At 36.9% G+C, this 14922-nt stretch overlaps 1 protein-coding gene across 5 annotated transcripts in view; it reads right to left on the bottom strand.

Annotated features, from left to right (window-relative positions):
* Window positions 1-14922, bottom strand: part of LAMA2 (laminin subunit alpha 2) — a 609603-nt gene that overhangs the window by 241429 nt on the left and 353252 nt on the right. For all 5 annotated transcript variants that reach the window (XM_042987144.1, XM_042987146.1, XM_042987145.1 and 2 more), the window contains 2 exons: window positions 12137-12264; window positions 1560-1646 (listed from right to left, as the gene is read on the bottom strand). In XM_042987144.1, the coding sequence (XP_042843078.1) occupies window positions 1560-1646; window positions 12137-12264 (215 nt within the window). The remainder of the gene's footprint in view (window positions 1-1559; window positions 1647-12136; window positions 12265-14922) is intronic.

Below are 14922 nucleotides of genomic sequence, written 5' to 3'. Positions count from 1 at the left end.
ATTTTCTTTTTAAACAGAAAATCATGCTTACTGTGAGGTATTTCCTTCCTTGGTAGTTTTTATGATTCAGATTAGAACTGTCTCCAGAATACAGTCAACCATTCTTATCCACATGAAATATGTGAGCTGCTTGAAGGTGAGGGTGGTAGATTGCATCTGTTTAGATCCTATGTCTAGTCCCGTGTCTGGCACATGGCAGTTGCTGAACTGACGTTTGTTAAATAAAATGTAGAATTTCAAATTGTAGGTGATTCAAAAATTATCATCTGCTATGTATGGAAAACACGGAGCATGAAGCGAAGTAATACAAACACATCAGAGACTATGGTCACCTAGATAAGTGGGATTTAATGGCATTTTATGAAAGAGTAGCTGTCATTTTCCAGTTGCTAAAAAAAAAGGTTGCCTCTAGTGACCCAAGGTGGGGTTAGGCATTTGATGTAAATCTGTCTTGGCCATGATATGTTCTGCTATTATAGTAAGTAATATACATGTGCCCTCCTTTTTTTTTTTTTCTTAACACAAAGGTCTCCAGTTTCTCAGTTGCAAATAAATCATCCTTATTTCAGTTCTATTCTTCCATTACTAATTTACAGATGTTGCCATGCTCACAAATAGTACTTGTTGCTGCTGGAAACTGTCATGGGCACTTTGTCCGCAGACTGCTAGCTGTTGACTAAATCCTCTCTGGGTGATTGGCTCCTGCTTCATTAACTTTATGCAGCCTGGTTGAAATAGGGGGACGAAAGGACAGAAAAGGATAGGCGGAAATAGCCCTCTGTGGTGTTCGCCTTGTTGAAAGCAGGTCACTTCCTCTGCTGTCCCCACACCCCAGTAATGGCAGCAAAGGGGACTATTTTCAGTGCTAAAACCAGAGAGATGTTGGTGTACTTGTCAATGATATCAAGGGAGAATTTTCTACCATTTTTATAATGAGACTGAAATACAGAAGAATCTTTCCTTCACAAGTGTTTCAGGAGAAAAATAATCACACAAATTACATAAAATGCTATCTATAGGTTCCACTGCAAAGCAACCCGATAAAATCACCAGGAATTAAAATACTGGCTTAGAAGTACTTAGAGGAGGATATAAATCACAATAATAAATCACATTTTATTTCTATTTTCAAATATATTTAAGGTAAATTATAGGCCACTTGCTGAACTATGAACCACACATTTAAGCCACATTTTAAGAACAAAAATTTAATTATGAAAAATAAATGGTGCCACCATAGACAGTAAGATAAATCTTAAAGTGCATGACTTTCCACTTGAGCAATACTTTCTAGGAAGACTGTAGGTTAATGCTTACCCTTTAAGATTAAAACATTAATCAAACATTCTCTGAGTGAATGGAGATTTATAGAGCAATTTCTAGAGAATAAATAAACTATAAAAACAAAATGCATTGGTTTGACACATGCAGTGAGAAACTTGATTTCACCTCACCAAGTGTGGCGGCTTTTCTGAACTAGTACAAAGGATGATAATGCCTCTGGTTTTATAGCTCCCAAGGTAGAAATCATGTTGAAAGACAGTGTGGTACAGGCTTACCTCTCACAGCGTGGTCCTGTGTACCCGACAGGGCATGTGTCACAGATCAATCCGAGACTTCGGTCTAAATGGCACGTCGGGCTAAAGCTATGTGGATGTTGTTGGGAAACAACAGAGACAAGGAAGAAGCACATACACAATGTCATTAGCAGCATATTTTCATTTCTCTTTCTCCAGAACTGCTGTGACAAAAGGGTACAAGCTGGTCATTCTCGTCTCACAGATGGAGATGAGGGTCTGGCCAGTCGAGGATGAAATGACATTACTATTTCTGCAGACGTGGATGTAGCCCAGTGGAGAGCAGTAGCCTTGTGGCATGTTATTAACTGACTTTGGGCTGTTGTGGGTCTGTGATCATCAGTAACAAGTGACACCGCACAGTTGCCTTTTAGGGTTACCCCAGGCCCGGCAAGACGCGACATCGTATGCTTTCTAGCCAAATCCTTCTGAATTTGAAGCAGCCCAGAAAAATCTGTTAGAGATTTTGGAAAACTCAGTATGGGATCTTGGAAATAATGGTGGTTTTCTACTTTCAGCATTGGTTCCATGGGTGTGTGTGTGTGCATGAGTGCATGCATGTGTGCGAGCTGCTGCCCATGTGGACCCATAGGTCTGCTGTTTACACAGATGAAATCCTCCAAAAAGTTTTCAGAAGAGATAAAGCATGCATATTCTGCTTAAATTTACAATAAAACCAAGCAATCAAAAAAAAAAAAAAACCAAAAAACAAAAACAAAATAGCCTTGCCATTCTACATCTTCTGGCATGTTCCAAGGTTTATCTCTCTTTTTGTACATATTTCCAGTTTGGATCTGAAGTAACAGAATGGAACACCAAATTAGGAACCAGCACAGTAATTACAGAGTTACATGCCAGCTTTAGCCTTCAACAGCAGGTACAACTACGGCATACTTCTCTGCCTTGTGAGAGACATCTCTCAGGCAGGAACCCTTACCCCAAGATTGATACAATCACTCTCTGAAGACCTATGAAGCATTCTGAATTCTGTGATTTCTGCTGCTCTGCCATTTTAAAACAAAATGCCCCCAATTAATCTTTCTCCCATTATGTTTTCCCTAAATAGATTTATTTTTCTATTATATATGACAGGACGATTCAGTAGAGGCTTGCTTGATGGCTAAATGAATTAAGGAGTGAACAACAAAGTAAACAATGCAAGTCTCGATCTTGTTCTGTTCCTGACACTTGAATGACTTTGGACTACTTTCTTAACTTTTGTGCAGGTCAGATCACAGGTACTACTTCTGAATAATGTTCTTCTGGCTTAACTCATAGCAGTCCTGCAAAGATTTAATATATTTTTTTTATAGCAGGAAGCTATTAGAACCAAGTAGTTCTAGCATTTAAAAGATTTCAACTCAGTGGAGAATCACAATGAATGTGTTGAGGCAAGGGGGGGGCAACGCCTGGTTTGGGGTACCTTGAGTTTATAAATATTACCCAGATAAAAGACTCCACATGAGGGGGTTGTGGTGACTGCCAGAAAGAGTGGAACCAAGTCACAGCCAGCCTGTGTTCTGTAAGAAGAGGGCCATCTTTTAGAGAGCAGCCTGGCACTTGTCACCCGTGACCTAAAAGGACCTCGCCATGAGTGATTTTCTTGGCAGGCGAGTGACTGCATTAAAGAAAACAGGCACATGTAAAAATGGAAAGAAACAGATTTTTTTTTCCTTCCTCACCTCGTGATTTGCTATTGTTTTCAGACAGAAAAGGGAGGACTGGATTTTGACAAATCTCTAGAACACATGTATGTCTTATTTTAAAATTGGCATTCCATAACTGTCTCATCATCTAGGGACAAAGTGACTCTAACGAGATGCCCTAGGTTTCCCACTCATGTGGGACTACAGTGATTGAAAGAAAATCATGCCAACTATTTTTTAAAATCCTAAATTAGTTTACCATAAGTCATGTCAAAGGTGCTTGACAGGGTTTCTGACACTGTAAAACCATAAAATAGATTTCAAATTCTTAAATATATTCATGTGTCAGTTAAAACCAACAGAAGTAAAGTAAAATGTACCCACTGACAAAAATCAACACCTTTTCAGGAAAAATCTTAAGGAATAACGATATATTAGATTTGACTAGCTCTTTGCATTTTCAGAGTGCTTTTACAAACAATTTTATCACATTTTCACAAAATCTTATAAATGGATTGCAGCAGGCATCATTTGTCTTGCCCAAGGTCATTGCTGGTATCCAGGAGACTTGAGCATCGGACCCAGGACTTCTCATTCCTAATCTGACATTCTCTTCTCCCTCTAACCAGACAGCATCATTCTACTGATAAGAATTAAATATGTTGAAACTTTTGGTAATATACGTACTTGACATGATGCATCTAAATAAAACGGATTTCAGGGGCGCCTGGTGGCTCAGTCAGTTAAGGGTCCAAGTTCAGCCGAGGTCATGATCCCACGTTTCATGGGTTCAAGATCTGCACCAGGCTCTAGATGCTGACAGCTCAGCCCGGAGCCTGCTTCAGATTCTGTGTCTCCCCCTCTCTCTGCCCCTCCCCTGCTTGTACTCTGTCTCTCTGTCTCTCCAAAATAAATAAACATTAAACAATTTTAAATGAAACAGAACTCAATATTCTTTAAACAGTCTAAACTGAGGGCTCACTCCCTTACTGCTGTTATTACAGTTATAGCTATGGAGAAGAGGACTTTCGACAACAAAACTAAAATGAGAAGGAGAAAGGAATACGTACAACAAAAACGCATACAAAATTTGTTTTGGCAACGGCAGCAAGCAACTTGACACTGATTTTGGCCAAAAAATGAAGCTAACTCTTCTGTGACAGAAAGAGGGAACTGTGAGATCATTGTTGCTTTTAAGTGATTCCAAGATTATGTCATTTAACACTAGTTGGCTGGCTCTACACCAGCAGAGAGAGTGTTCTGCTTCCTGAATTATCCACTTCATGCCGCGGAAGACACAGGCAATCCAAGAACAGTGGGCATTTTCCACAAATAGGAGGAAGATGAGAAGCTACCAGTGGACTAGATAGTAAGGGTCTGCACATGGAAATAGTCTTTCTTTTCTTTTTTCTTTTCTTTTTAATGTTTCTTTCTTTATTTTGAGAGAGACAGCAAGCAGGCACGGGAGTTGCAGAGAGACAGAATTCCAAGCAGGGTCCATGCTGTGAGCATGAAGTTCCATGCAGGGCTCGAACCCACCAACCATGAGATCATGACCTGAGCAGAAACCACGTTGCTGCTCAACTGACTGAGCCACCCAGGTGCCCCTTGAAATAGTCTTTCTTTATGTGTGTGTGTGTGTGTGTGTGTGTGTGTGTGTGTGTGTGTATATATATATAAATGTTTATTTATTTTTGAGAGAGAAAGAGAGAGAGAGACAGAGCATGAGAGGGGGGAGGGAGAGAGAGAGAGAGGGAGACACAGAATCCGAAGCAGGCTCCAGGCTCTGAGCTGTCAGCACAGAGCCCGACGCAGAGCTCAAACATGTGAGCCATGAGTCCATGATCTGAGCCGAAGTCAGATGCTTAACCACTGAGCCAGCCGGGTGCCCTGAAATAGCCTTTCTTAATAGTTGGTTGAATAGATTCTTATATTTATAAGGATCTATTTATAAGTATGTAATATGTGTATGTATATGTATGAATATGTATGTGAATAGATGTGTTTGTGTTAGCATATGTGCATATGAACAGAAATATACAATTGGCCTTGTTCCAAGAAGAATTTAATTCTACCTATCAAAATATATACATTAAGATAAAATGATGCAATAAAGGTTAAAGAGAAAAAAGCCACTTAAACATAAGATAAAATGAAGGGTGTATTTAGAACACAAAATTCGTATCGTAAGGTATGTTTATTTGAAAGTGGCAGTCAGCATATGGCTTTGAGCTTTCTTACAGCTGACGCAAGAGGGAACTGCATTGTCTCTCCGGTCTGTGATGTGATATGAAATAACCACTCCTTTTGCCACTGGCATGAAATCTCCATCATTATAAAATCAGGGCCACAAAATCAGGGCATGCTCTATGTTTGCATACACAATAGGGGAGCAGGACTCCCGCTAACGAACCGTAACCTGGAACATTCAGGTCAGGAAAGAGAAACCAGAGGACAAGATATGTGTGTCAGTGAGGAAGCTACTGCGGAAAGGGCCATAAGACGACGCCGTCACCACGGGCCATGGAGCAGAGCTTTGAGAGGAAGGGAGAAAAACAAAGGGAAAACTCATTTACTTCATGGGTGTGGTTTGGGCCACATGAAATTCTGAAGTGTCCTTGTAAGGTTTCCTCCTTTCAGGTCAATGATCTCTGTTTTTATTCTTAGGAGAATCATTAAGCAAACACATATTTCTTTAATTACCTTCAAATAGTATGAAATCTTATTTAATGTCTACAACTGGATTTTGTAATTCGGTTTTGGGTTATTCTCTGTGTCTTTGGATGCAATTTTTTTCTTTAACTTGAGTTTCTCATGCAGCCAAATGAGAGACTACGTTCTACCTAGTAAAGCCTTTCGTACTGATAAAGTACGAGAGCAAGTTCTCTGTAAAGTGTCACATTAAGTTGTAGTTGCAATTTAATAACACCTTAGAAGTTTCTGCCAAAATATGTTGATTTGTTTCAATTTTAAGGTATTTAATTACTTGTTAATTAAACCTGCACTTTCTCAACACGTTCTAATCCCGAACATTTGCATTATCATAACTGTCGCCAAACCCTAGAATCATTTATGATGAACATTTGCAGTTTGTCTAACATGAATGTTTGTTAATTTTCTTTTCTTTCTTTTTTTTCTTGCTTCTTTTCAATGTCTTTGTAATTGTTTTGATTTCTTTTTTTTTAATGAAAAAATGAATTAATTGTTTGAGAGAGAGACAGAGAGCCAGCTGGGGGATGGTTGTAGAGACAGAGAGTGAGACACAGAACCTGAGGTAGGCTCCAGGTTCCAAGCTGTTAGCACAGAGCCTGATGTGGGGCTCGAACTCACGAACTGTGAGATTGTGACCTGAGCTGGAGTCGGATGCTTAACCAACTGAGCCACCCAGGTGCCCCAGTAATTGTTTTGATTTCTATAGCCCCATCAGAAGAAGCACAGAGAGGTGAATCGGAATATATAGATTCTAACACTGGTTCTGCCACAAGCAAGCTGTAATGATCACGATCGAGGCCTTTTAATTTCTCTAGAGTTCAGTTCTTCCTTCTGGTATAAGGGACGAGTAAAATACATCATAACTGCTCATGTAGACATAAAACAATGTGTACAAAAGTGCTCTAGAACATTTAACACACTATAAAATTTCTACATAATGTTGCTAAATATTCCCTTAAATTTACCTCTTGTCTTGGAATATTTATAATTCTCTATTAACTATTAATTTTAACAGCCATAATTCAATATAGTCTTTTCAGTGAGCCCCAAAGTCAGTTCTAGAAGTGTTCCATTCTTTTAAAACTTTGAATTTTAGCATTCCTGATGCATACAAAGAAGTAGCATTCAAAATGATATGAATTTTATGATATAAATGGTTTCAATAATATTATCTATTCAAACATATTCTAAGTGTTCAAAGGTAGGCATTCATGTGTCTCTTTCATATTATATTTAATTCATAAGCTACATGATGCCAGAAATTAATGAATATAAAATATTTACACTTTTATTTGCTTCTCTAGAGATAAATTTTAATACCTAGTTACGATCTATAGCTAAAATATATACATCACCAAGATGAGAAGCCTGAGCAAAAGTGGACACTAAGTAGTTGATGAAGTTGATATATATGTATAATTTAAATATTATATGCTTGTCTGTATTCATATATCATAATAATTATACCAATCGATCTCTATCTCCCTACATATTTGATTTATTTAGCAATATTATCTAAGAAATTTGGAGCCAAAATGCTTGTGATCTATAAGATTTATGATCAAGGATTAAACAGATAAATCACCAAAGCAAAACTATCACCAAGCTTCATACTTCTAGATGAAGGTTGCAGCAACCTTTAGCTGAATTTTTTTTTCTGAATAACCTGTGAGAATTTCAATCCCATCTTCTGGCTTATTTGTGAATATTGAATTTATTCATCAGAGTTTTCAAGTCAGATTATAATAGTAATGACGTTTGAAAAATTTTTTTAAATGAAGAGTTTCCCTAACTGTCGCATTATTTAGTGATTTAAAAATAAAACATTTCAAGTTATTAGATTACAATGGATTTTTCTATTCACAATTGCACAGCTAAACTATGTTAATTTTCCAAGCTGTTTTAAATTTAAAGGTCTTTAATTTTTTTTTAATGTTTATTTTTGAGGGAGAGAATGGTAGAGTGTGAGCAGGAAAGGGGCAGAGAGAGTAGGAGACACGGAATCTCCAGTGCTGTCAGTGCGGGGCTCGAACCCATGGACTGCAAGATCATGATCTGAGCCGAAGTTGGACACTTAACCAACTGAGCCACCCAAGCACCCCTAAATTTAAGTCTTTATAACTCTAAACACAGAACTAGTATTTTTAAAGTAAGTGGATTATCACTCTCTCCTCTTTCTATTTATAAAAATTCTGTATTTAAAGCTAAAATTTACGACAGGTCTATTCTCAGTTCTACTTCTAATGATAAAATTATTATTTAATAATTTAATAATTATTTAATGTAAGTAAAGGTATCTCAAAAATTGAAGGATCTTTAAATACTTGGTGTCGCTGATGCTATTGAGTTGTCTTTATTATTTGTTTAAGTCAAGATCTGCATAATTATACCAAATTGGAATACACATACTTGAGGAAGTACCATCCTTGTAACGGGGACCCAATCCTTTTGTCACTGATGGATGGTGACACTGACTTTCTTTTTTCTTTCAATAACACAATTAGAACCTATTATTAAAATTAAAGTAGAAGTACAGTAAACAGAGAAGGATGGGCCATGAATGCCTCCTCTGCATTTATAGTAATGTTGGTCAGACTGGAGGATAAACCCATGTCCAATCAATGACATAATTCTCCAAATGTATTAGACTAAGATTCACACTATACAATCAGTGGCAGAACTGCTGGATTGATAGGTTGGCTAACACCTATGACATTTTGCCTGAGAAGGAGTGCACATAAATGAGTGACCAAATATAATCCCTCCATTTTCCTCAGTGAAAGTGAGTAATGAGCAATGAGTTTCTAGTATATTGGATAGTCCAGGAGAATTTCATTCAGCCACAGTGAATGAGCAGGTCCTCTAACCCTTCACAAGTACACCAGCAAACAAGGATCATGTTATATTACAGCCAGCATAGGGAGGACTCACCATTGATTATGAAGGAATTTAATTTGTTCTCCTATATTTATTATTTTCCGGTAGATTTCCCTTTTGCCTTTTTCCGCTTCACTGACACCCTTTGGATGCCAAAGGATCTTTAGTTTTGTGTCCACCCAAGCTTGCACCCTAAACTCTGGAAAGGTTTTGATCACTAATATACATTAACCCAACTGCTCATTTAATTGTTTTTAACGTTATCACTAAAACTGAATGCAGTGTGATTTTTAAAGAAATCCTCAATGTAGATTGCAGAGGATTGGAAAGTACACTGACTTTAAACTTAAAATTCCAACTCTGATACTTTATTTTATTTTTGAGAGAGAGGGAGAGAGAGAGAGAGAGAGAGAGAGAGAGAGAGAGAGAGAGAGAGAGTTTGGGAATGTGCACATGAGCAGTACAGAGGGAGAAAGAGAGAATCTTAAGCAGGCTCTGCACTGTCAGCACAGAGCATGACACGGGGCTTGATCCCAGGACCCTGGGATCATGACCTGAGCCAAAATCAAGAGTCAGATGCTTAACCAACTGAGCCACCCAGGAACCCCTGATACTTTCTTTAATATATGACTCTAAGCAAGTTATTTAATAATAACCAGTACTTGTCTTGGACATAGCATGTCAAATCATTATTTTAAATGCTTAGTGTATTTTAATTTACGAAATTCTCACAATCCTATAAGAAAGTCCTATTATCACAACTAATGATGAAATAACTGAGACACAGAGAGTTTAAGTAATGTTGTCTGAGTCACACAGCTAGAAAGTTTAGAACTTAGCATTTCAATCAAGGAAATGTAGTTCCAGAATTGGTTCCATAATGGTATTTTCCCACTTGGAGCATTTTTTCTTAATCTATAAAATGGGACTAATATTTACTTTATTGGAATGTGTAGTGCTATACCTAATTAGTCTGCTTTTATTAAATATTAATGCTTTCTCTTTTTTTATTCCAATGACTAAGGTGTAAAATTCTGAAGGAGGTGGATTGTTGGAGAGAAGGAAAAGGATTTCATGTGGGCTGAAAAGTAGAAATCACAATTCCAATGAGGATTTTAAACTTAATGACAGAATTATTCTCAATGTCTTTAGCTCATAGTATTCATTGACTCTAACAAAAGACTATTTTCATTAGCAGTGTGTTGGATAAGACCTCACTCAAAATATGACCAACTTGATAACACCTTTAGATTAAAAGACTACAGCTGACAGAATTTTTTTAAAAATCACTAAAAATGTAAGCTCTTCAGGCATTATCACAGCATTTAGAAATAGCTGGAAAGTGCCTAATATAATAGGAACATTATTAAGCACTAAACTTACCTTTAAGAAGTCTCCAAAAAAAATCCCTTTCACTTAAACTTGTAAACTCATTATTTACAATGAGTTTAAACTCATTTAAACTTGTAAACTTGTAAACTCATTATTTACAATTTTTACTAGTACAAAAACATTGGTTTTGGCTCAATGTAGTATGCCCCCATTAAGATAAAAAAAAATTATGATTCAAGGTTTTGCTTAGGTATTTGCTTAAGGGGGGCCACTTGGACAGAACGAGCATTAGAGCAGCTGGAATAGAGTAGTCCCCTAAAAGGGAAGGGGAAAAGGCAGACAAAATACATACTTTTCAAAGTCTTTTCCTGGGGCATCGGGGCGGCTCAGTTGGTAAAGTGTCCGACTCTTGATTTTAGCTCAGGTCATGATCTCAGGGTTCATGGGATGGAGCCCCGCCTCAGCCTCTACTCTGGGCCTGGAGCCTGCTTAGGATTCTCTCTCTCCCTTTCTCTCTGCCCCTCCCCAGCTCATTCTCTCTCTCTCTCTCTCTCTCTCTCTCTCTCTCTCTCTCTCTCTCTCTCAAAATAAATAAACACGGAAAAAATGTAAAAAATAAAAGTCTTCTCCAAGATTGCAAGGTTATTTTTCTAGATGAAAGAACATTTTTATTTTTTAATTTTTATTTATTTTTTTAAAGTTTATTTATTTATTTTTGAGAGACAGAGAAAACACATGTGTAAGCAAATTGAGGAGGGGCAGAGAAAGAGGGAGAGAATCCCAAGCAGGCTCTGTGCCCTCAGCATGGGGTCCGACATGGGCCTCAATCTCATGAACTGTGAGATGATGACCTGAGCTGAAATCAAGAGTCAGGCACTTAACTGACTGAGCCACTCAGGTGTCCCATTAGAAAAAATTTTAAACATAAAGAATAAAAACTAGATGACTGGAAAAACTGAATCAAGTTTTCATTAAACTTTTAAAATATTTAGTTTATATAAAGTGCTTATTATCACCCATATTTCAATATTCATATAGTTTAAATATAGTTCTTACTGCTGTAACTATTTTAGAAAGATAAACTGATAGGGGCACCTGGGTGGCTCAGTCGGTTAAGCGCTGACTTCAGCCCAGGTCATGATCCTGCACTTTGTGGGTCAAGCCCCACGTCGGGCTCTGTGCTGACAGCTCAGAGCCTGGAGCCTGCTTCAGATTCTGTGTCTCCCTCTCTCTCTGCCCCTCCCCTGCTTGCACTATGTCTCTCTATCTCACCAAAATAAAATAAAACATTAAAAAATATATTAAAAAAGAAAGATAAACTGATATATATCATATATGATAATATGATAAACTGTGTGATAACCAAAGGATAGGACGGGTGCTTAAAGATCAGCTAGACTGATCTTTTACTTTACCTTTTCTAGGAGTTTGTGACTTGCCCAAGATTCATAAATAAATAGTGTGAGACTGGGATCCAAATGAGCAATATTTGTGTTAGTGATCTTTTAAAAATATATGTATACATTATTTATTTATTTAAAGTAAACTCTATACCCAATGTGGGGCTTGAACTCACAAACCCAAGATCAAGAGTCACCTGCTCTCCCACTGAGCCAGCCAGGCACCCCAGTGTTATTGGCTTTTTTTGTTACAGCATGAAAATATGCATGCATGTATGTATGTGTACATGTGGGCACGTATATATATTTGTATAAAATATGTCTGTCCTTTATAGTTGCTTTAGACATTATATTTTAGTTCTATCTCATACATTAAATCACAGGACTAGAACTCAGATATTAAAAATTCTGTAGAATAAATAGCCACAACTTTAAACATTTTATATCTAGAAAAACTGGTATTACCTTCCAGAGAAAGTCACCCATTTATTCGTTACTTATTTATGTGTGGTAAGAGAAAGAAACATTTTATATCATAAATGCACTTGGGGAACTGGATGCCCAAATCACTGGAGGTAAGTTTGTGACTCACTTATTGGATGGGATATTGAGTGGACAGGCGCAGGGCTGACAGTCTTCAGAGGTTCCTTTAGTAGGATCACCATAGAAACCAGGAAGACATTTATTGCAGTATGGGCCACCTGTGTGATCCTTACAGTTCTGAGGAAGAAACACACATCAGAGTTTATTATGTTGGTCTCAAGCATCAATATATTACCCAAAATTGTTCTACAGAGCTATTAGTCTATTCCCTGCCAGGAAGAATAATTTTCCACATTAAATGGTCAATTTTACAGCTGGGAAATAGCATTGATAATTAATATGTAGCTTATGAACTACACGCCAGTCTCAGCATATGCATGCTTAATAAAAAACAACTGAAATTCATTATACCTTTTTTTCATTATATAAATCTTATTTCCTTTTTTCTTTACTTTTCGATGTTTTTCATAAGGAAATGCATGTGATCATGCATGCGTGTGTACATGTGCATAGTCACAGAGTCCTAATAGTATATGTCTCATGGAAATCGTAGCTGCTTCTAGGTAAAAGTCCATTGCTCAGCTTAAAATTGGTGATTTAATGAGGATAGTGGCTACTCATACGAATGCTCTGGAACGATGATCCTCTTACCTCAGAGATTAATTTGGACCCCAGTGGGCTCTGATGATTGGGACAATGCTCTAATGTATTACATCTGTGAGGGGCCTGCCTGGCTCATAATTAAACAATGAGAATATTGAAACATGTTTAAATGTATTCTAATATATAATGAAACCACAAGGCGCCTAACAATCTCTCCAACATTTTTTATTTTTAATGAAACTGCATTTTTCTTCAAAGTAGTAATGTTTGGTTATGTCTCTTCAAAGATAAAAAATCAAAATAAAATAATTTGTATCTTGATTTCTTCATATTAAAGTACACTTATCAACTCAGACTGTGTTCACAAAAGATGAACAATTCAGTGAACCAAACACTGGGATTGTCTATAAATCTTTCAATAGCACAATTTGATAAATTTTAATGCTTTGGCGTCATGTAAACCTAACTTCTTCAATAAAATATACCTAATTCCTTTTAAAAAAACATCCAGTATGGATTCATTATGACTGAAATACATTTTTATTTTTACAACTATATGAAATTATATTTTTCTCATGTTGAAAAGAGTTCATCAGAGCTTAGGGGTACAAAATCCTTATTTTTATGATCAGTAATTAAATATGTATAAGAAATCGCTAAAATATACACTCATTTTAAAGATAAAGTAAATATTCATCAAATTTGGTTGACTTTTGGAATGGCCAGCCTAATTTAATGAAAGGTCTGATATATTATATCAGTATGTATTATATCAGTATGTATATCATACTGATATAATATATATATGTATATATATACTGATATATATACATATATATGTATATATGTATATGTGTGTATATATATATATATATATATATATATATATATATAAACGTTTATTTATTTTTGAGACAGAGAGAGAGAGAGAGACACAGAATCTGAAGCAGGCTCCAGGCTCTGAGCTGTCAGCACAGAGCCCGACACGGGGCTCAAACTCACAGACCACAAGAGATCATGACCTGAGCCGAAGCCGGCCGCTTAACCGACTGATCCACCCAGGCGCCCCTATATCAGTATAGTTTTAAAGAAGCTCATTTTAATTACATGTAGTAAATTGATTTAATAGAAACGCAAATAAATATATGGTTTTATTTTATTTATTTCTTTTAAATTTTTAAATGCTTATTTATTTAATTAAAAAATTTTAATCTTTATTTTTGAGAGAGAGAAAGAGATACAGATTGCGAGTGGGGGAGGGTCAGAGAGAAGGAGACACAGAATCTGAAACAGGCTCCAGGCTCTGAGCTGTGATCACAGAGCCCGATGCAGGTTCAAACTCACAAACCGCGAGATCATGACCTGAGCCGAAGTCGGACGCTTAACCGACTGAGCCACCCAGGCACTCCAATGTTTATTTATTTTTGAGAGAGACAGAATGCAAACAGGGGAGGGGTAGAGAGAGAAGGAGACACAGAATCCAAAGCAGGCTCCAGGCTCTGAGCTTTCAGCACAGAGCCCGACGTGGGGCTCGAACTCACAGATTGCGAAATCATGACCTGAGCCGAAGTCGGATGCTGAACCGACTGAGCCACCCAGGGGCCCCATAAATACATGGTTTTAAACAAAACCTGTTAAATACCTTGGAGAGAGGAATAGATTCTTTATTGAATAGAAGATATGAAATTAAAACCAATCATTTAACACTGCATTTCTCACATTCTATAAAATGAGAAAGTTCAAGCCTATGAATTATGAAGTTTTCAAGCTCTGAAATCTCATGGCAGTCTCATCAACTACAAGCGAATAGATAATTCTTTAGTTAATCTCGCGATACTTGAAAATAGGTTTTTCTCCAAGGTACTTTAAATTGTCTCTCAAATGCATTTAGCAAGCCTTTCCAAAGAGAGCACAGAGACTACCTTTACTATTAACAGTTGTGCAAACAACAGCATATTAAGATGGAATGTATAAAGCATGGATCATGAAGGAAGGCTTCCCTCTTTGATTTCGTCTTCATACTAATTCCTTTCAAGTCCTCAAATTTAACTAAGGTTGGCTGTTACTAAAAACTTACATTGTTTTTGCAATATTCTTTGCATATTGTCATATTGACATGATCAAATCATATCTCTCAAAGACTTAGGGGTTTTAAAAATAAGATCAGAAAATTGATCATCTTAACCACGTTTAAAATGGTATTTCTAAAACTCCACTGGGAATCTTGCATAA

The sequence above is a fragment of the Panthera tigris genome, chromosome B2 (genome assembly GCF_018350195.1).
Source record: "Panthera tigris isolate Pti1 chromosome B2, P.tigris_Pti1_mat1.1, whole genome shotgun sequence".
Lineage (NCBI taxonomy): Eukaryota > Metazoa > Chordata > Mammalia > Carnivora > Felidae > Panthera > Panthera tigris.
This window is presented reverse-complemented; position numbering and strand designations above follow the sequence as displayed.